The sequence below is a fragment of the Rhagoletis pomonella genome, unplaced genomic scaffold (genome assembly GCF_013731165.1).
Source record: "Rhagoletis pomonella isolate Grant_MI unplaced genomic scaffold, Rhpom_1.0 Rhpom_scaffold_00005, whole genome shotgun sequence".
In the NCBI taxonomy this organism is placed as follows: domain Eukaryota; kingdom Metazoa; phylum Arthropoda; class Insecta; order Diptera; family Tephritidae; genus Rhagoletis; species Rhagoletis pomonella.
This window is the reverse complement of record NW_023458559.1, coordinates 56,663,411-56,687,146: the sequence shown is the minus strand read 5'-3', so window position 1 is coordinate 56,687,146 and position 23,736 is coordinate 56,663,411. Positions and strand designations below refer to the sequence as shown.

Here is a 23,736-nt window from a genome sequence, read left to right as displayed (position 1 = left end):
GGCTTCCTAACAAAAAAAAATTTCAAAAACAATAACTTTTACTTTCTAAAAATTGTATTATTATAGCTTAAAATTATTATAACCAATAGAGCTATGTTGTACAAAAACACATAAACAGAAATCCACAAAAGTTGATATAAAACTATTCTTCGATTTGAATAGTGAACTTTTTACTATGCATGTTTTTTTATGAGGAGGAAGCATCGAAAGCCTAACCCCGTCAGTGTGAGACTTTAATCCAAACTAAACTTCCTACCGTCATGTACCGTTCCCCTCCCGGAACCACTATCAAGGATTTCGTCGGGATTATAACACTGTGTGACTGCTTAAGTTATAGATCTTGTGAAACACAAAAAATATGCATACTTAGAATTTTGAATACTCCCTCAAATCTGGATTTAAGGTATAAAAACGCGCTCTTCGTAGTATGAGCCTTATAATTGTTCGTAATTTAATTTCTGTTTATCCGATGAAAAATGTATACAGTGCGTACACGGTAACCGCAGCCCTCAATACGTGCAATTCCTTGATTAATGCCAATCTCTAAAACAAAACATTGTAACCTTTATAAGTCCAACTCCAAACCAATTTAACCAATACCTACAACTTTCTTGGTTTATGTATGCCACGCACACAAAATTTTAATTTTTTGCCTTTCTTTGACTTGCCATTATTCTGGAAAAACTAAAAAGTGGTATTTCAGTTAAAGTGATTCGTGATGAGTTTAAAATTAACAACTCAACTGTTATCAGAATTAGTCAAAATGAAAGCAAAAGTAAAGATAATAAAATATAGAATCCGGACTTGAGAAACGGCAAACTTTAAAACAGTGCGAGTACCCAAAAAATATTTACACGAATGGTTTTTTTAAGAGAAAGTACAATGTTTTAATATCTGTCCAATTTGTGAAAGCTCTAGCCCTTACGCGGCTACGTCCATGATTAGTTAATTAATAACTATTTTATTACCTCAGTGTATTTTAAAAATGCTATTTCTTAAAATATATTGTTCTAAAAACGCGTTAAAAGAAATTTAATTTTGTGGCATTTTCATCTTCTTTTCGGCACTATTTTTGAAGACCATTAGTCCCATTTTGAAGTTTTCGAATTCCATCCCTGACCTGCACTCAACACACAAGCGACTTTTTGACTTTTCACAGATTGACTGGTCCAACTGTGACTTTGTGTGCGCCAAATCTCTCGGGAGGCACGCTCGAACGCCGAGCCATAGAATTCGCTCCTTTTTTTTTGTGTAGAGCTGCTGAGCTGCTGCGGTGAGTGGCGTAGTGCAATGTGACGCAGCTGGCCTATTGGCAATTTCACATTCGATTTACAAGCAGTTGTGAATTGCATTTCTTTGCTTTGCAATTATTTGCTTGGGTCCATCGATCTATGTACTTACTTATTTGTTCGAGCGATCGACCGTTTGTTTTGTGCGCATTTTTCCAGTTCATTACATTCTCGCACTGACAACGTGTTTATATGCTCCTATTTGGTGTCCTGCTGCGTCGAATGTGTCCAGGAAGAAGGAAGCACAGGAAATGGGTATTAGAAAACATTTCATCCTCTCTTCTGCTTACAATGCTTACTTACCATTGAGGTAGATAGTGTTAAATTAAAATTGTGCAAAATCATCGAAACGGCACGTCACAGGCGGCAAAGAATGAAGCAATAGAATGAAAAGATTACACATTTTTAGAGCATTATTTGCGATTTGTTATGGTTTTACGCGGTGCATTTCCACAGAGATATGCGCATGCGCAACGTGCTCTACAATTGCAAGAATTGGATTAATTACTTTTAAAAGTGCGCTAAAATTTCACTTGATGATGCTGGAATTTCGGTATTTAGTGGTGAAGTTTTTCTTTTGTTTGATTGCGTGTGGCTTAAGTAGAACGTGCAAATAATGTGGAATTTTATATCGAAGTAACTAAGGAATATTTAGTTTTTGAAAATTCCCATGATTTTATTATTTCCCACAACTATTGAAGATCATTTACCAGTTCAGAAGTTTAAAACAACCAGTATTGCCAGATTTTATTTAAAAAAAAACTGTAAATTTCCAGAAAAAACTGAATTTTCGACCAAAAACCTGTAACTTTCAAAAACGAAGAGGTTTTAAAAGATTCCGTTTTTTTTAAGTTTTATAAAAATAACTACCAAAAAAATATTCATTTCAAAGAAAACCACGCCCCAAATCGAAGAATAATATAGTTTAGTAATGTGGGTTTAGAAAACACGAAATTTTCAAATACATTCATTAAATTTTTAACTTTATTAATAAAATATGTTGATAATTTAAAACATATTCAATATTTCTTTTTACTTGTATATCAACGAAACGAAGAGCTTCCACATTTTTCTTAGTTTTTTGAAAAATTATACCTTTGTCAATATTCATCGCTGCTAGAACGTTGAGCATTTCTTGACCTGTTGTATTTCTCAAGTCAGTTTTAATCCCTTTCAGGCATGAAAAACTTCGTTCAGGTGTAGCTATTGAAACGGGCAAAATATGGAAATATTTGAAATTGAAAAATAGGTGGCAACCCTATTTAGAAAACCGCCAGGATGGAGAGTACATATTTTTAGTGTATATGTGTGTATACATATGTACATAGGATAGGTATATATGCTCGAAGAAATTAATAAGATACAGGTTTGTATTACAAAAAAACGTGGCAACCCTCATGGAAAATATTTCTGTATTTAAATTCTCAGAAATACCTTTATATTGATATCCATATAAATTGTTTCAGTTAAATTTTGTAAAATCGAAAATAAATCGCAACCTTGCACTATTATCCTGAGGGATAACACTTTCTATATAGGCAAATAACTGTTTAAGAGCTTTCTTTTTGTACCCATAAATAGTAATATTTTATATTAATTTTCTAAAAAAAAATTAATAAACATACGATGGAAAATAGGTGGCAGCCCTACTCCAAAATATTTCAGAATTTGAGTTTTTTAAATAATTTTCAATTGATATTTTTTATATTATGTTTTATTTTATTTGTAACTAATTGAAAATATGTGGCAACCCTGTACGAATATTTTCGGAGATCATAGCAATACAGATAGTCTTAAAATGAAAACGAATACAAAATTTTATCAAAATTGTAACTATACAAATATAGACTCTATAAACTGAAACATTTAAATCAAATTTTGTTTTAATGAAACTCAATTTCATAATTTTTCGTAAATTTTTTTGAGCATTTTATTCGATAACTAAAATTTATTTTTCTTTTTAAGAAATCTTTAGTTGTTAAAATACTAGAGTGTGCTGGAATTTCGAGATTTATTTTTTTGAGTAAACGCTGCTACTTCATTGTTCTCCTTTATTTTTAAAATTAGGAAGTTTCGATTTATTTCTTTAAATTGGTAATTTCGAAAAAGCTGTAGTTGCTAGATGCTTGCAACTTACCAGTAAAACTGTGAATCTACACATACAACATACAAACTCACACACACATTCTCATTTTCAATCTTAAACAACAACAACTTTGAACAATTCCTTTTTCTTACTCTAAATTTTTTATGATTTTAAAATGTTGGCCGACGAATTGAGAGAACGGTTTTACCTTACTATGTTTTTTGGGCGATATATCCTCCCTTTATTATTTTGACTATTTCAAAAATGACAAATGACAAAGTCGGGCATTAAAATAAAAATCATGTCAATACATTAAAAAAGTAGTTATTAATTTAATTTCCGCATGGAATTTTTTTAAATGGCATATATTTTTTGTCCTTTCAATGTGGAAATTCGGCAAAAGCTAATGAAAGTGGAATAATTTCGGTTGAATCAGTGTTTGGTAACTGCATGTCCGTCGAGAATTTTACTGATGAAAGCGATTCTAAAAATATTTAAATAGCTTAAGAGGATTTCCGTTACTCTATATATCCATAACATGTTTGTCTGTATGATGTTATTTTGACGCATACAGAATGATGAATTCCTTTAGTCCGTACTGATCTAGATTCCAGTTCAATGGAGAGACGTCTCTGAACTATATGACAGAGTGGGCTACGATAAGTCCTCCAACATACTCTCAAATAGATTCCTGCTTACGTCTACCGAGGTATTGGTTCAAAAACTTTTGGATTTACAGATTTACTTGAATACGTCAGCGCTTAAGATACGAGAGGAACAGAGTAAGATTTCTCTCAGCACTGAACTGAGTGACCATAATTTGTCTTTTTACACTTTCCTAAATATATTAGCATTTGAAGAGTTAAGCGAACATTGGTACTTCCTTCATTAATTGCATGTCAATTGGAGGTCGAAACTTTGCAGCTGTCCAGATTAGACCATGCACTCACCATAACCCTTTTTAGACATTTTGTACCTACAGCAGGACACATAGTTTACCTACAGCAGGACATAGTTTATCGAAAATCAATCTCCACCGGAGAATCACTCTTGTCAACAATGTCAACAAGTGCTACTTTGGACCGAATAGGCAATTGAGAAGTAAAGTTCTCTCTCGTCGTACAAAAATTGCTCTCTACAAGTCACAGATCAATGCTTGTGCTGCTGTAAGGCGCGGAGGCATGGACAATGAAAACATCTGATGAAGCGGCTTGAACGATCAATGAGTTTTACAACGATATAGATATAGTACAGCGAATTAAAATACAGCGGCTCCGCTGGCTAGGTCACGTCGTTCGAATGGACAGAAACGCTCCTGCTTTGAAAGTATTCAACGCGGGTCGTGATGCTGGTAACAGAGGAAGATGAAGGTCTCCTCTGCGTTGGAAATAAAAGGCCGAGACGGACTTGGCGTCACTTGGCATTTCCAGTTGACGCCAGTTAGCACTGAAGAGAAACTCGGCTACAGCGCCAATAAATTAGACGAAGAAGATGAATCAGGGTTGAATTTGCACAACGATAGAGAACGTTTAGAAAAGTGTATTAAATCACAGTCGATTTAGTTGCAGAGAAGAAGCCGCAATATTAAATTTACGTTATATTCAAAACAAAAGCTTATCGGTCATCCCAAGCCCATTTGAAAATCTAAATCATCTCTATTTTAACCAGCTGATGTTAAGCCTAAAATCACTAAACCTAGTTAAGACCATATAAGAGCAGAATCTACAAATTTTGCTAAGCCAGTTTCAGCAACACATCCTCAATCCAAAAAGTTCACTCCAATACTTTTTGTTTGGCTTTTTAACGAATAATGAAAAATCTAGTTTATTCTAATAATTGTGAGTTTTGGCTTTTAAAATGAAACGTTATGAATATTCTGGAAATATGCAAAAAAATACTTGGTTAACTAACATAGCAACCATCGACCCTTCATCCATATACTATGCCTGAGAAGTCACCTAATCTTTGAGACATGCATCCACTACCATTCCCTTCAGTTCCAGTACCAAATTAAATACCGGAAATCTGCTTAGAGAAAGTCAAAAGGATTAAGGCAGATGAAATAAAGAAACAAAAGAAAGGCAATATAATCCTTTAAAAAAAAAACAAAGAAAATCCATCGAAGAAAATCAAAGCAACAAGGTGCAAGGGGATTTTTCCAAACCGTGGGGAGAGCACAGAAAGTGTGTAAATCTCGTACACCGACTGTATATTGATTGAGTGTCAATCAAGTGTGAGGTAATGAAAGAACGAAAGCAGTCAATGAATGAATGAAAATTTGAACGATCAATGAAAACGTTGAGAAGAATGGAGATGAAATGAATTGTAATGAATGAATTTGAAATGGCTATGAAATTATGAATAGACTGCGAAATACTGATGGATTATACGTAGATATATGCTTAAATGTGTGTAGATAAATTCCACGCATACATATGTATGTAGATACATATTTATGTACTTGCTTAACCTTGATATGAATTCAGGAAATTTTTTCGTAGTTTGCGTAAAATCACCTCTGGTAATAACAAGTGTCTTGTTAACAACAGCAGTAATAACAACAATAATCAATAATAATATTAACAAACATAATCATTGAATTATTAATGCGTGTGACGTTTGGTTACGCCTGTCAAACAGCCGCTTAATATGTCAGAGACGAGGAGCGAATATGTGTAGGAAAATCGTCCAAGTGAACTCGTATGCCACCAAAGTGGTTTGAAAACATTTTTTTCTAATAAAAAAAAATGCATGTACAAATGTACATAGGTAGTATTAGGGTATTCGACTATTCGCCTTTTTTCCAAAATCGGTTTTTTTACTTTTTAATACTTCATTGAATTTCTTCTGATTTTTTCGGATTTTGAGTAGTGCTCATGTTTTTTTTTTTTCAAATAGCGGTCGCCATTCGGCCAGACAATGGCAAACCTCCGAGTGTACTTCTGCCATAAAAAAGCTTCTTTGGAGGTGAAGTGAAATTGGAGATCTCTCCATTTGTGTCACAACTTCAAGAAGCAGAAAACGAGTTGGAGGAGAATCTCGGCCAAACATGTAGAAAACATTCATTAATTGAAATCAAACAAGATATAATGTTCATCCCCAAATAACCTAGGATATAATTTAAAAGCTATTTAGGGTATTCGCTTAGACTGGCAAAAGCCTTGGAAACTTTCAAAAACTCAAAACTTTTATTAAGAGTTTAAGATTTTTATAAAATGAAAAAAATTGGTTGGTTCGAAGAAAAAAAAAACGGTTTATCGTTATACGAAAAATCGAGATTTCAAAATAACCGCCTTTAGATATCCAAAAAAACAGGTACAAACCGGTTTGGAAAACCGAGTCAATCACCTTAATATGTATGTATATGTATTTGTGTACACATCTATATATATTACTAAGCACCATTGAAGAATAAATGAAAGACTAAGTGACGTATATACTTACTATGAATGTGCTTACAATTTTCCCTTGGACATACCTACATACGTACAAGTATGATGATATTCATTGAAGTCAGTTTGTCAGTATATCTTTGGTAAGTAAATACGCATGCATTTGGATATAAAAAAATTAATAAAAAAAATTAAGTCTGACAGCTTTGTAATTACTTATTAAAAAGAGTGAAATCTTACATGCATTCATGTGTATATATCTTTCATTCCTTTTAAACATTTGCTGGTAGTCAAAAGTTATTGGTTAATGATTTGAACCAAAGAACTGAAAGGGCTTAAAGCTACTTATGAAGCTGCCATTACCGTGTTGTACTGCTGTTGCTATTATACTCGTCGTATTTTAGCAATACCTGTTGTTTAGACGCATTCGCGTGCAGTCGTGATGGACATTAATCATTCTATAGTTGAGCGCGACGAATGCGCGTCCGCTGTGCCAACAATGGCCGAAACCCTCGCTAATGGCTGCGTCTGCGCGCATTTGCTTCTTTATTTTAATAAACCCTTTTTTTTTGGCTTTACACTTTGGCGCATTTGACTAATGGTATGAACTCAACAAACCGACGAAACTCACCAGACCCGGTGTCTTTCTTTTCTAAATTATACTGTTTCATTACTCTGAACTACTGTTTGATTGAAAAAGAAACACATAAGTATTTCAAATACGCAAACCATTAACATGTTCGTGGTAATTGTGTGGGATATGCGATGAGCACGGAGCGCAGGAAATGACTAATGCGTGTGATGGCTGAAATTTTCATTTCTAGCTGTGTATTTTAGATATTTTTAAGAAGCTAACATAAAAAGAATTCACTCGACACCTACTGATTCGTAGACTGGTTAAAAATTAATTAGTACGGAAGCGGGAAATAAACGCGTGAACAAGGAAATTTCGTATGTACATTGATGCACACTAATCCGGCAGTTTCTGTAGTTCACTACCGAGTGAGTTTCAAAGGAAGTCGCTTTGAATTCAAAACGAATAACAGTTAATATATGACCTTTATCAACTTTTGACTTTTATTTTTTCAGTCAAAAATAGCGGTTAAAATTTCACTTTTATTTTTCGATCAAAACAAAACAGTTTACTATCGATTTTCATATGGTTTTATTGCATCGCTTATTTGCTCATCGTTGCGTAGCAATAAAGCGTTTCTGACTTATACGTTTAAAAGCAGATGAAATAAGGTTAAGTTTTAACTTTTCCTTTTGTAATGTTACTTTGGACCAACAAAAAAAAAGTAAAATCTTCATGTCTATTTTTAGCTGAAAATTACCTGTCAAAAAATATCAATTAATTCTTGACTTTTTTTTTTAATTTAAATCATAATTTAAAGATTAATATTGCTCAGCTAACACGCATCAAACTGCTATGTATATTGAAATATCATGTACCTAGACAACTTATTTTCGTGCTACTTCTTGAATTGAAATTTCGAAAATATATAACTGTTATTTTCGATTCCTGCAAAATAAATTTTTTTGTAGAATTACTTTAAAATCGTTAAAACTAAATATTTTTCGGATTATTCTAGGGGCTCTTCCGACCGGTAATTAAAAAAAAAAAAACAAGTTTGCCTACCAACTAAAAAATATAGCAAGGTTCTTAAAAAATTTAAGCTCATTTAATACCACAATATGGTTATCAAGCGGCATAAGCTTTGAACTAACATGTCCACATGCTACACATTTATAATAAAAGGTTTTTGAAAATACTGTAATTCACACCTACTCTTGGATTGGTTTGCCGCTTATCTAGAGTTAAAAAAAAAACAAGAAAATTCCAAAAAGTTTATTTTCCTATGTTTTTTTGGAGCACGCTAATGTACTTATTAACTTAAGGAAGTACGAAAATATTGCCGACTCTAATTTCTTTCCCCGAGATCATATTCCAGCCGATAGACAGTTTTTTTTTTAAACGTTAAAAGGAGAACGATTGAAGTCGTCGTACTTCCCGAAGTCATTGCAGCGTGCAGTCTCCCACATGCGATTATGTAAATACTCGTATGCACGAAGTCCTAAAATGTTCCTCAAGAAGTCTGCCAAAATAAATCTGAGTTGTTCCGGGGACGTAAACCCGACGACTTTAATCGATAGTCTTTCTCCATGCTGGCGAAGAGGAGCCTTCTATGTTGTAAGCCATATACCCGTTTTCCAACGTCCATGTCACTCTTTGATCCGTCGATATTGGCGTCTTTAGAGGTTTAGTTTGGGCTTTTTTCACAATAGGATATGTTCTGGATTAATACTTTGCAGGTGTATTTAATATTCAGCCCCGATCTATTAACAAAGTCGATACGAAATCCTCCGTCCGGAAGTAATAAAGAGAATATATAAAAGCGGTTCTCCCGAGATGGGTCTTGCTGCAAAAAGTAAAGTGGTATATGCACGCTGGCATAAGTAATACCGTAACAAGCTCTGCGGTCCAGCACAGTGAAAATTTTCGGAGTTTGTACTGCCAGAAATTTATCTCGGCCTTCTTCCACCAGGCGAATGCAACGTAAGCTTAAACGGGCTTGTCATCTTGGATTCGATGTCTCAGTTCCAACGATCTGGCCTCTTATATATATACATACATACATATATGGGCAAATCATAGCATTGCGAACGTTACGTTCTGACGTTTCTTTTAACTAAATATTTTGGCGAAGAAAAAATTATAAGTTAACATTTTTTCTGGTATAAGGGAAGGTTTAAAGCAGTACTTATGGGAACAAAATAATGGAAATTTGAATTTAATTTAATTATTGAAAAAGGAGGCGATTTTGAAATAACCATCGAAGTCAACCGATCTGCGCAAATTGTAACGTATGGAGAGCACAATCTACAAAAATATTTTGAAGAGAAAATAATGAACTCAACAAAATGCATTATAAAAGCAAACTAAAGATTGGGTTAACTTTAAAACAATTGTATATTGGCGTTCAGGATGTTACGTTACGGACGTTACTCATTTCGCCGTTGAAAAAAAACTGACTTTTTAAAGAGATATTGTGGTATTTTATTGAAAGATATAGTGCTCAAAACCAAGGCTCTTACAGCTTTGTTTCAAGAAGTAAGAGAGGCAAATCAGATTTTCAAATAAGTGTGAAAAGAAATGTGAAACAAGAATCTGTTATACTATGCCATATTTTACACAAAAATGCGAGAATTTGAATTGCATGAATTTTTTCCGATTTTGGTTGTCAATTGCTCGGATTCGCCCATATACATGACTATAGCTAAGTGCTAGTTTCATAAGACCATGTCATCAAGAGCTAACTTATGGCCATTTTCTCAAGTAGCTTTTAAAATTTATCTGCCCTTCAAACAATTTTTTTTGTCAAAAAATGTGTTCGAGGGGAAGATAAATTTTAAAACTTGTACTATATTGGTAATATTGGCATTGTTCGTTTCCTTTTTCCTGGCGAAAAACGATATTCTTTATTTTTAGATGTCTGGGACTAACTTAAATGCCTTTCTAGTATTTATTACACTGTTCGATATTTTAAATTTTTTCTAAAGAATTGACGAAACCAAGTTTTTCTGAACGTCTGGATTGTATATAGGAAAGTAATTAATAATTTACTTTTTTTAGTTGTTTACATACAGTAATTAAAAATAATTTTTTACCAAAGGTCTAATTTCGAACTTCGAAGGCCCATAGCTCGATTTTGGAGGCTAACTTTAAAAAACGGAGAAATTACTTTTTAAAAAAAATTGGTTTGGTCCAATACCCAGCCGAGTGCTGTACAGTGTAATTTTTAGGAAAACTTACTAAAATACTGATAGATTTTTTTTTGCTTCGTTCTGTTTCATGAGTTTTTGGTAATCTTTGCTTGGCCCCTGATCTCTTTATTAAAAATAAAGCAGTGCAATTAACTAGGTTGTGCGTGTGCCGAGAGAATTGAAAATTTATCTTTTTATTATTAAGGTAAAAATACCCCTTTTTGAACGGCTACCAGTTTTAAAACGATAATATACATTTTTGTAGAAAAAAAGAACTAAGCCGCCCTGCGCACACACGTGAGTGCAATTTTTCTGCAACATCGTGAGCACTTACAAACTTGCGTAATTATTGACCCTATCTGCGTCCGCATAATTGCGCAATGATTGATCAATTTCGTTATTTTTCTGAAAAATGATATTTGTATCATATAATTATAACACTTGGTGAAAAATGAGTTTTTCGTATTCACTGAATTTTCAAATTGCTTAGTTTTAAATTTTTCCTTTTTTTGTTGTATTTTCGAATTTGTACTATTTTACATAGTTGAAAGTCACAGCAAGTTTGAATATTCTCGCAGATTTAAAAAATAACAAAAATTCCAAAATTTTGAATTTTATGAAATTATTAATTTTCTTGAGATTTCTTATTTTTAGGATAATTTCCAAAATTTCAAAAACTATCGCAATCTGGGAGATTCTCGAAATTTTGGTAGAATGAGAATGGGCCGTATGCATAAAACCTAAGCAAATGCTTTTTCTTAAAATTTTAGACCGTTTACTTACTTTACTTAGTTCAAAAAATTTCATATTAAAACACATTAATTTTTCGATACTAGGTAATTGAATGCCCCACTTTTCTTAGGACATCGCCCTGGGAAAAAATGCATTTTGGAATGTCAAAAGGGTTGTTTTACTGATTATTTTTCGATTACTATACATTACATTTTCCCACTGGGTAAGTATGTATGTATGGCTTTTGCGAAAGACTAGAGGATTTGCAGTTGAATTGATTTAAGAGATTCACAAAAAGCATTGCAAACTATGCAATTGACCCATTAGACCGAAATCGTTTGAACTTCTGCAGCAATTAAAAACCATCATCTCTAGACGTTAATTCAACTTATATAAAAATTGCCGTACTGATTCGATTTGAAGCCCTTCATCAGTCTCTCCATTGGAATATTGTCCAAAATATATGTAGCTGATGTCAAGGCTTGAACTACATTTATAAGTACATATGTAGAAAACCATTAAAAAGGAAGTAATTCAGAACCGTTTGTTCAGGATAATAAATAACATTTTTATATTTGTTTGCAAGTTTGTTTATTTATTTACGTTGTTTACGCATATTCGCTTTAAATACATGATTTTCAGATTTTAATTATGCCGAATAAATTTTATTTACTTTAAGTAGTTACATGTTTGGATAAAGTTATTTTATGTTAAATATAATACATAAAGTTAAATTTTTCTTAGCGTACATAGCTATCAATTATAAAATAAAAAAGTATGCACAAAAAAAATTATAGCAAAACAATAATTCAGAGTACATAATTTAAACTGTACCAGAGCTTAAAAATGTGGAATGTTTTTTTTTTCATACTTACATAGGTACTTAATGCTAAATTTTCATTGCTAGCATACAAATTTTCCACCATTGAGTGACATGGTCGCATTACTGATAAAACAAAGGCAGCGATTCCGGAAGAGAAGTAAATATGTATGTTGTGGCTTAAAAATTTATGAAAATAAAATTGGCATGAGAAGTTTTAAAGCCTTACATTTTTTTCGCATACGTTTTTTGGCGTTTAGGCCTCGATATCTTTTATCGAAAAATTAAATTTCGCCTCTTTGAATCGCCGTTGTGAAATTTTATACGAACGTTGCCAAAACATATCTGCATAGTAAACATATTTTCTGTAACTGTTATTCGCTTTGTCGCTATCCTTCTTACTTAACTAAGTTACTAACTGCTAAGCTGCTTTAATTTTTATTAAATTAAATTCTTTGTCTTTGCAATTTTTAAAGTTAAAAAATTTTGAATTTCTACATTCTTACGCATAATTAGCTATACAAATACACAATTTACATCTTAAAAAGTAATTTTGAAGTACGCAAAAATATTTACAAAAAAAAAACAAAGGAATGCTGAAAAACTGGGAATATTTTTAAGAAAAAAAATAATAATTTGCTTAAATTATACGGAAGGAAAGAAAACGGAGATTTATCTAGTTAGCCTTCAGAAGACTGTTTTAAAACTCAGTAATTCCTGTGGTTATCACCGCGTCATGCCGGTACTTAATCGATTGGAAAATAAAATAATCACTTTCCTTTATTAAATAGTAATTAAATATTATTATTTTTTTTTATTTCAGACTACGGAAAATTCAAAGCTATCTGCCTCGAACCACTCCTCTACAAGGCTATGCAAGTGTCTCCACAACGTTTTTTCGCCCGCTCTTCTAACGATAATTATCACCCATACGACAACGTTTACTCTGCGCCGGATTCTCGCCCATATCCAGGCTCTCATTGTCACTGTCCATTGTCTCGCTGCAGTCGCCGTCCGGTTCGCCACCGCCCATAATATCCTGTTTCCGTTTGGCGGTTGCCATTTCCGCGGCATGTTTCTTGCGCCACTTGGTCCGTCGGTTCTGGAACCAGACCTGCAATCGAGTAGAGAGAAGAAAACGAAAATTGTGGAATTAGTAAAAGTTAAAGGTGGAAGAAGGAGGTGAGAATAAAATTTAATTTTAACTTAATTACTACACATGTGTAAAAGAGATTAGGGTCGCAGTTCGAGAAAAGGTTGTTTTCGCCAAATTCAGAAGTGGAATATTTAAACTTTTCTATGTATGCAATTAAAAGTGGGCAACGACAGCCCTGAATGTACGTTATTTGCCAACAGCATGCAGAGACCCTCTTTTTTCGAAAGCAACTTTCGTCAACTTTAATGTCGAGAAAACGACATTGAAAAACTCGGTGATGACGTTGGTACCCTACCTACTCACTCCCACACAAGCTGATGCGCGCGTCCATGATGGTAACATGTGTAAAGTCATTAAGTCGATGCTGGCATTAAGGCGTTTACCAACACATAAGTATTTACAAAATAATACCCTGCCGAACGACAAGGCAAGGACATGGCGAGGTACGAGTTTGCAGCAGCCAGCGCGTTTTTTGTGTAGTGCAACACAAGTGGCACAGTTGCTACACTTGCGGCAGGCATACTCACCACCCCATAAGCAGCATAATCAACGCCGGTTAACCCTCAATTAAGAGAAAATAAAGCACCAAAAGGATCGAAGTGGGGCGCAAAAACAAAGCAGCAGCGTGTGGAAGGTGGCAAGTGAAGGAGGGTACACGTTTGGGAATGCTTAGCCAAAACCATGACTAACAAAATTCGGTTGCGCTTGCGACCATGAAGGAAACGAGTATACTTTGAAGAGCAGCAACACTGACGACCTTAATAGTGTGGCATTCAACATATGTTGCCGCCAGCCGTATGTAGAATAGGAAGGCTGGAACTGTATGGACAGCTGAAAAACGGGCTCACTTTGGCTATCATGTCTCATTGTGTCATGTAAAGTATGGACTGTGCGTAAGCTTTTGTGGCAGCCACAATGAGCTGAAAAAACACTAACTCAAACAGTGTATGTTGCACGTTTGTGAGCTCATTGAGCGCCTTGAATGACGGTGCTGACGATATAATTTGCTTAGCAAAAGGAGCAGCCAAGCGAATTAAGCGCGTACAATTTTTCGCTTTGCAACCTTATACTCGTAGCTGTAGGTTGTGTGGTTTAAGGCTGCCTTGGTTTAGGTTGTCGTTGTTGATGCTGCCTGCTACTTTTGGCGGTCATTAACACACTTTTGTGCAAGACAATTCACTGCCCTATCGTCATTAGCCAGCAGCAGCAGCAGCAGTTGCTTTGCCGGAAGCTCATGCCCCGCTTTCCGTTTCTACTACCCATTGACTACTTAGTTTGCTGCCTTGCTTTGCTTTGCTTACGAGTTTATGGCCGCCATCTGTTGCCTGTTGTGATGTGGTTACAATGCAGCGGTTAATTACTTTTCAAAGTTTTAAAAATTGTGGGTGGGTCTGGGTATAACCTTTGACGTTTTTAAAAAACTTTGGATTCTTAATGGGATGTTTACAGCTTTGAACTAATTTTTTTTTTTAAGTGGGCGCAAGATAAAATGATAGAGTTTATGTATCACGATTTTGTCTCAATCTTTTTTATACATATTAGTTCACACACTTATTGAATTTTTTTCTCTACCAGACTGCTTGTATAGCCCTTCGTAGCCGCAAAACCCAAACAGTTCACACTCGCCGTTTAGTGGACCAAAACGGAAGATGTACAAAAGATAATCTCCATACTAGACACAGATAGAAAGCATTGGAAAAACCAATATGAAGTTGAGAAAATAGAAAAACCATGATAGCTGGCAGCATTCGGCTGAGGCAAAAGCCTTCACGCCTAGCATTTCTAGCAACAAACACACTCAAAAATGCAAACAGAATACACATACATACAGATTTATTCCAAAATAAAGCGAAAGCTTCTGTGCTCGAGCCTGAAATACCCAACAACTTAAGGCAATATACTCGTATGTTATACACTTGTATCTACAGGAGTTACAGATGTCTGTCTGTATATCTGACTCAGAGATTTTTTGGCCACAGCTGTTGCCACAAAATAATGACCATGAAAAGCATCCTTAATGATGCCATCTAATGGTGTGTTGGCTTTGCTGCTGTGCTTCTTCATTTCGCAGTAAAATCTGCTGCATCATTCCTTGCGTGGCCTCTCGAAAGCCATGTCTGCCTCTATTGTGAAGGCGGTGAAGCCAACAACGCCGTTATGCTGGCGCTGAGTTTGGCATTTTTTGCAACTGCTTGCTGGCAACATTTGTGCTTTGTATAAATATGCGTATACATATGAATGAAAATGGCTTGTTGAAAATGCAATATACATACATATAGTACATTTTGCTGCTTATTTCGTCATACACACACACATTTGTATTCACACGTAGATGTACATACATATGCCGCAATAGAATCTCAGTCAATGCCACTTTTTTCATCATTTCTTTCTTTTAATTCTCTTGTTGTCATAAAGAAAATTAATTACATTTTTATTTGTGCATAATGCGGCATATAATAATTACACAAATGTGCAAATGAAGTTGTAAATTATGAAAGGAATGTGTTACTATGGCTAATTAAATGCAGGTTGTATTGCTATTGTCCTCCGTTTGAGCGATTGGCTCTAGAAAGTTTTGGCTTGGAGAATATAATAACATTAAAAGGGACTTGTTACTCATGTGCCAGTGAAGGGGACATATCGACGGCTGAGTGGGAGATTGACCAATCTCAGGTAAGGAACGCCCTACTTCGGAATGATTGAGAAACACCCTGTCTCAGAATTTGGTTCAAAAAGGCCCTATCTCAACTGAAAATATGTTGACATAGGTCGTTTTTGTACCGAATTCTGAATTAGGGCGTTCTTCAATCAAATTCTGAAATAGAGCGTTCTTGAAAAGTTTTCCGAGATAGGGGGTTTCCTAACTGGCTGCCGAGATAGATAGATAGATAGATGTCGATCTTCCACTCCATTCATCATACATACATGAACTGTAGGCACCTGACCGCGTGATGTTCCTCGTTCAAAAGGTACTTACTGCTGAAGCGAATAATAAATGCAGAACTTGTTGACTCCAATAGAAGATTGTTTCAGGATAGCGGCTCAGAGGGGTGTACTATCTCTCTTTCAGTAGAATAATACATTTCATAGCTTGCTTAGTAAACTTGGAACAGTGGGAGATAGTTTACAGCAGACTTGCTCAACAAGTTCATCTTACTGAGCCAAACGACTACAACGTCAATAAAATATACAACAATATCGTTCTCAGAATAGCGAAAAAATATTTCAAGCCAAAACTATTTTGGCACTAAACTGACAGCAAACTAATGATACAAACCTTTAGCCAGACTTAAGACTTAACTTTCATCGATGGTGTTAATGCTGGACTTCTATAGCGCTTGACAGAAGGATTACCTATTGAATTTCAAAATAAAAATTGCAACCAGTGATGACAGTTAAGCCTCAGATGAGCTTTAACATCAGAAAGTAGTTTTTGTGTAAACTGCAGATAGGTTATATTGAATATAAGCCCTGAATATTGAAGTGCATTACTGTACGTTCTTAGCCTGATAGATGTTATATTGTGTTTTGATGATAATGATTTATATATAACGAGTTTTTCAGGAACGAATATACTGACTTCTTTTTAACTTCAATTTGCATAGCGTATAACTTTTTCTTGCTTTTTTTTAAAACCAATTAGCTTCGCTTTTTGCGATCATGTGACCACACTGCCTATAGCTGAGGACGCTGAGGATAGATCCCTACAATTATACGCAGATATCCCCTATGTATGCACGTATGTATGTAACTCTATTTATATATCGAGTCCCAACCGCCAAAAAGACGGGCCATGATCTTGCGTAGAATAGTTCTCTCGAAAGCCCCCAAAGCCTTCTCATCTGTCGTAGACAACGTCCATGTTTCTGCGCCATATAAAAGGACGGGCATATTGAGAGATTTGTAGAACGTGATTTTTGTTCGCTGAGAGACCGCTCTGCTTATGAATTGCCTACCGAACCCAAAGTGGCACCAGACTGACATTGGGGGTGTTTGTGCTGAATCCTAAGTAAAAAAAAGTCCTTCACCACTTCAAAGTTATGACCAGTGTTGCCACGGACATATTCTTTTATCTACCGAAACCTACCAAAACTTGTTTGAGTTTTTTACTTTTTTTTCAATGTCAAGTTTATTAAAAATGTAGATAACATTGCATTTAATAAAAATATAACACAGCTGGTACAATAAAAGAGAGAAACCCCATTTTATTCAAATGGTGGCCTAACATGCAATGTCCAGTCGGAATGCCAGTACTAGTACCAAGACTCTCCTGGCTAAGTTCAACGAGTCTTTCGGAGTTCCTGGAGGAACTTATTAATCTCTTTGATTGTCTCATTCCCTTTGACTTCCGCCAGCGGGCAGCAACATGAAATCGTTCCCAGCCCCTAAATAGTTGTGCAGTGTATCCTTTAGATGAACCACAGAAGCACTCAGGACCATGGCAGCGCATTTGGGCTATTCGCTTTGCGAGACAGTTAGCCTTTTCGTTGCCTTCAAATCCTTCATGTCCGAGAAACCACCACAACGTTACGCTATTGCGGGCTACCAGGCAGCTTAGAAGAGTTTTACAGCTGTCCCCAAGCCTTGATGCCGTTTTAAAAGGGTATAAGGGCTTCAACGCTGCCTTACTTTCCGACATAATATTTATTATGATCCCGAAGTCATTCGCGAACACAGACTTCCATTGGCAGACTTTCGGGAATCTTCGTCCAAGTATGCCTGCCCCAGTACTTCCGTCGTCCATCGTCGATCCGTCGGTATACTATACTTGCGACCTTTCGCCAATCATAGTTATTATCGTTTCACAGCAGTGCCTTTCAGGAATTCTGACCTTGTAGGATTTTAGAAGGATAACTCGGAATCATCTAGGAATGTTTTGAGATCCTCCAAATGTTCCCGAAGATTTCCACTTTTCATGCTGGACGTATTGGGCAGCCGTAGATCATTCCAGCAGCTTTCTTTTTCAATCAGAATCGACAAAGCAGGACTGCAAGTAATGACGCCAAGGGCATGGCTGTATTCTGAATCAGTCTCCGTAAATTTCTCAACCATAGGAAATAAAAGTATTCAATTTGCGCAACTTTATTAAAAACTGGTATTACTTCATTTCTTCATGGTTACGCATATTGGATATTGATATGAGTCATACTTTAGAAATAAAATAGACTGATGCTTTGCATTAATGAGTTTAAGAATATAGCCCATCTGTTAGACAGTCGGTGCAGCTTGCTTAAGGTAGCACTTGCGTTTACTTGCTCAGCTTTGGCCAACCGGCCAGTTCCGCATATATAACAACGGTTTTTACTACCGTATTGAAAGACGGTGCGCCAGTTTAGGTGATATTCCCTAAGTCTTACCTTGAAGCCTCTGACAGGCATAAAACGCCCTTGTAGCTTTGTTGGTAACATTCGAGAGATGTGAGTTCCAATTGTGCCTTTTGTTCAGAGTTACTTCTAGATACTTCGCCTTTTCTGAGAACTTACTTTCTGTCCCTTCCAAGGTGGATCTAGTCAAGTTCACTTTTCTTCTTTTGGTAAATGGGACAAGGGTGGACTTCAGTGGGTTTATTGACAAGCCCTTTTCAGCGCACCAGTCTTTAGTAAATATTTATGTAGTTTATCACAACTTTGTAGTTCAGTTATATATGGATGTTCATATTATATAGTATATTGGCAATAATAATAATAATAATTATATTCGTGTAATCAAGGCTGCTTTGGAGATATGTACATATTTTCTATTTTTCGCTATTAACTATTATCGTCGCGGAACCTACCAAAATCTAATCTAGCCCACCAACCTACCAAATGGAAAAAAACCTACCAGTTTTGGTAGGAAAAGGCCATGTGTGGCAACACTGGTTATGACTGCAAACAGTGACGTGTTATCCAATACTCAAATACTTTTTATGTGTTGCCAGGAGTCACTATGTCTTGTCCTCGTTCACCGCTAGACCAACCTCGGTTAACTTCTTTTTCTAAGCTGCAAAATGCTGCGCTGATATCACTGGGTTTCAGGCCAACGATGTCAATATCAACGCCAGCAGCATCGTGCTTTTGCTGTATATGGTGCCGCTGCGATTCAGATTGGCAGCTCTTATTACGCTTTCCAGCATCAGATTGAAAAAATCACATGAGGGTGAATCGCCTTGTCTAAAACCTCGTATGGTCTTAAACGGCTCGGAGAGTTCCTTCCCAATTTGCACGGTGCGGAAAGTTGTACTCAACGTCACTCTACATAGCCGTATTAGTAGTTTTGTGGAGATCTTAAATTTAGACATGTTATCGTACAGGCAGCTTCTCTTCGTGCTATAAAAAGCACCTTTAAAAACAACAACAAGATGGTGGGTGTCGATTGGTATGTCAAGTGTCTTTTCGCCGCCGGATTTGAACAGCTCAGCCGGTATACTGACACTTCTTTTTTCTATAGAAGGCTAGAGCAGGAGGAAAAATCCGCATACTTACACTATGTCGCGCCTACTTTGTCCACTGCTCGATAAAGGCAGAGTACAGCGTCTGCTAAGGATTTCAAAACGGAATTTCGGCTTTCAGCGGAATACTAACGGGATACTGGCCATTGGCCCAGCATAACAATTTTTGTATAAGCTGTAGAGATATAATTCATTCAGCACTTCATCTACGATAGAAAATCAGTATGATTAAATCATATGCAGGGACAGGTCTGAGGGATCCTCGTGGGCATCACAATGGGCCTGTTGGACTCTCGAGTGAACTAAGTATTCAACTTAAGTAACCCGTCTAATCTAACCTACTGGCCATACTTGTCAACTGCTTTTACAAGTATTTGGCTAAATAAGGTTGATTTGAAAATATCCCAATGTCTAACGTATTTTTTTCCATTTCTAACTCGAACTAATAATCCGATGCCGATTGGATATTAAATTGGGTAAACAATTTGAATAGCCATGGCGGCAAATCGTGGAGGTGGTGGACAACTGTCCTATCCTATTTTTCGAAAAGCATATTTAAATTTAGATATTTGAATGGATTATTAAAGTTTGGTAAGAAAACATCGAATAAAATTGGGCAAATGCATAGAGTGAAGCCGACTTAAGAAAGAATTGAGCTACGTGTGCTATCATATTCTGCAACTGCTATTCCAACTCGTCAGCTAGGATATTCAAAAAGTTATAGACGAAAATGTTTTGGTTTCCCCATAAGACTAACATTACCATCGAAATGTTTAAAACGTTTTTTATCGAATTCAAGTTTATCAACTTAGGCGGTTATTGCTTATGACCTATGACCAGAGATATGTAGGTAATCTGTGTATTATTTAGTTTTATAGACGCATATACCCGACTATAAAATTCTACAAAATCGATTGACCATGCGTAGTTTCAAAGATAAAAACTACATGAAAGGGTCAAATACTAAAATACCAAGAAAATCGTATGCACTTAAGTGTATATACATATGTATGTATTTGTGTATACATATATACATATGTATTGTATTTATGTACACAAAACCATTTTCCTTTCTATTTATCTATACCCACTTGGACACCCAATTGCGCAACCAACCGGTCCAAAGGCATTTTATGACAGCAGCACGTCAAAGTCAATCAAACATTGTCGCCGGCTGCAATCAATTTGCTGCGCTGCCATTCGGACCGAATCAAGCTGAATTTCGGATAGATTTATAGGCAATGCATACAAAAGCGAATGGTGGAGGACCACCGAACGACCACATGGCTGGCACTGGGTGGTTGATTGGATACCTGGCCTAACCGAAATGGCTAACAACAGCATGTCAAAGCAAAGCAAAACAAAAAAAGAGAAACGATTGAGGTATTCAAATATTTATTGCCTTTCGGTGGTGGTGCAAGGCGTAGCGGTTGCCATAGTGCGAGTGGTATGCCAAAAAGGCATAAGAAGTGAAGTAAAATCTTTTTTGTTGCGTTTGTTACGAGACGAGCGCATGCGCCGCAAACAAGCCGGCTGGCTATGTGGTATGAGAAATCAGTCAACACTAACGAAATGGCTGACATGTTGTCAGGTGGTGTTTGCTGCAATCACAACAACAATGACATTTGTTATTTTATGTTTTTTGTTTTGTTGTCTAGATAAAAGGACATCAAACGTTCCAAGGCACACGCACACGTTTGGATACATACATATGTAAATTCACTTGAAAGCGATGGGCGAATAAAAATTAAATATGCCGCAAAAGGATAAAGTAAAAATTTTGTAAATTTATAGCCATCTATACCCCCCTTTGTGGTGCGAATATAAACTGCCACAAAGGTAATAAATGTATGCATACATACATACATACATACATACATATACATGCAAATAGATGAACTCAAAGCGGTAACGAAAAGAAGCTAGGGTTGTACTTATGTATGTGTGTGGATATTAATGCCTTTGTTGCTTTTAAATTTTATTATTTAAAACTCATGAAATTTATGACATCGTATACAAACAAATGTGTGTACACATTTATGCGTGTGTGTAGGAGTAAATGTGCCAAAATATGTAGAATACATCTCCATAGGTGTCCTTAAGGCCGACACGAATTTTTGTAGATTTGGCAGCGCCAAACAGAATTCTTCATAAGCCGGGGTTCTTATAGGTTTTCGTACAAATTTTTCTGTCCATTTGTAAACGTATGTGTGTATGTATAAGTGCTATTGGCAGCATTCGAAAAGGTTATGTTGCTTTGATAAGGCAATAAATTTTATATATTTACGGGCACACATACAAACGCATATGTTTAACTACATACATACTAGAGGTTTACGCCGACAGGCCTTGCGGCGGCGGCGTGGTCAACTTCAAAAAGAATCGGCGGCGGCGGCGACGCCGGCGCGTCTGGAAACGCCGGCGCTACTGCCCATGAGGTAGATTCCAAAGAGCCATGAGGCTACTAATCTTATCATGTCATCTCGTCAGCGTTAGGCATTCACCAAGCCAATTCAGATTATAGTTTTATTTAATTTATTCATTGAACTAGTTTTAAGTTTAAATTACGATGGACGAACAGAAGAAGGTCTGAGGTCTACACCCTGCAGGAAATGTATCTAACTATAAGCTAACTTTAAGTTGATTATGAAGGAGCTAAAAGTCACTTATTATCTGTATATTTCCATGGCGATGGCCGCGAAATAGTCAAGGGTGGTTTACCTCTGCATTAGATGTAACTAACTTGTAACTAACTACTTTTGGACATAAAATATCAATAGGAAAAACAAAATATTTTTTAAAATTTTATTTTTATTTACTTTATTACATTTCATATTTGTTTTCATATTCTGCTGTAGGTGGTCCCATATTCGAACTCCGTCAGACATAACTTCAAAATGATAATATGAAATTTCGATCTTCCTTTTACTTGTCCTCAACGCGTTTGTCAAAACGCGTTTAAAGAAAACAATCTCCTTCATTACTCCTGGATTACTTGTCAACTAGTTTCAAGCTAGCTTTTTGTAGATAACTACAACTGGGTTATTTTTTATCAATTGATAATTTTTTTCTGCCGTATGTACTATTTAAATTTAAAGAAATAAAAAATTTTAAAAGTTAGGTTATTGGGATAATTTATGTCGCTATCAGTGAATTTTTGCAATAATCTTATCAACCGTTATGTTAAATTACGGAGTTCTTACCATTTTTTTGCGGATTACATATTGAAAACAAGGTTGGTCTACTTTTTTCCAAAAGTTTAACTCATCAACTCGACCCAGAACGGGTCTTTTGACCCACTGTTTAAAAAAATGGCTTATAGATGGTTAAAATGTCCACTAAAATATTAAGCGCCAAATCTTTCTAAGGAGAACAGAATTTAATGCAAAATAATAATAATTTTTACCAAAAAGGGGAACTTTAACCCTTTGTAGAAAACGTTGCGATGCGAGGGAGCAAAACCTTCCTGGGGTTTGACCAACATTAAGGAATGCTAACGTAATTTTCACACAGCCACCTAGTACCCAGAATAAAATAACTTACGAATGTAAAAATTAGCAAAAAAAGTGTTTGCTCTTTATTTAAAGTCTGTTTAAAATAAAAATAAAAATACACAGGAAATTCAACTTGTCTTTGTTTTATCTCTAATAATTGAGGAGTTAGATGGAATGAGTTAGATGAACAGAAGCTGCTTCGGTTAAAACTTCTTTCTGAGATATTGGCGTTAAAGTTTTTGATGTGTTATAACTTTATTGTTGTTGTAGTATTGGAAAGAATTGTCTATTGCGGAAGAAAATCGTTAGATTACCAGTACTCGACCCTAATTTAACTGTAATAAATAAACGCTTTCGATCGAAAAATATGTTACTTATGTTTTTTCTGAGTTACGCTCTTTTTGAAAAATAAAGGAGATCATATTCTTGTCCAGTGGCCCAAATTATGCAAAAAAAAAACTCCTTTAAAAAAGTAATTTTCATTTCGTAAAATTGTGTTTTTAAACGAGTAGTATTTAGTTCCTTCAAACGATGTATTTCAATGTACATACATCATGAAAATTTTGTAC

At 35.5% G+C, this 23,736-nt stretch overlaps 2 protein-coding genes across 4 annotated transcripts in view; both read left to right on the top strand.

Annotated features, from left to right (window-relative positions):
* Positions 1 to 23,736, top strand: part of LOC118739292 (protein phosphatase 1 regulatory subunit 3B-like) — a 337,433-nt gene that overhangs the window by 256,252 nt on the left and 57,445 nt on the right. The gene's annotated exons all lie outside the window — the stretch shown is intronic.
* LOC118739287 (COMM domain-containing protein 4-like) overlaps positions 1 to 23,736 on the top strand; it is a 149,638-nt gene that overhangs the window by 118,328 nt on the left and 7,574 nt on the right. For all 3 annotated transcript variants that reach the window (XM_036470529.1, XM_036470528.1, XM_036470530.1), the window contains one exon: positions 12,908 to 13,266. In XM_036470529.1, coding sequence (XP_036326422.1) covers positions 12,908 to 13,266 — 359 coding nt within the window. The remainder of the gene's footprint in view (positions 1 to 12,907; positions 13,267 to 23,736) is intronic.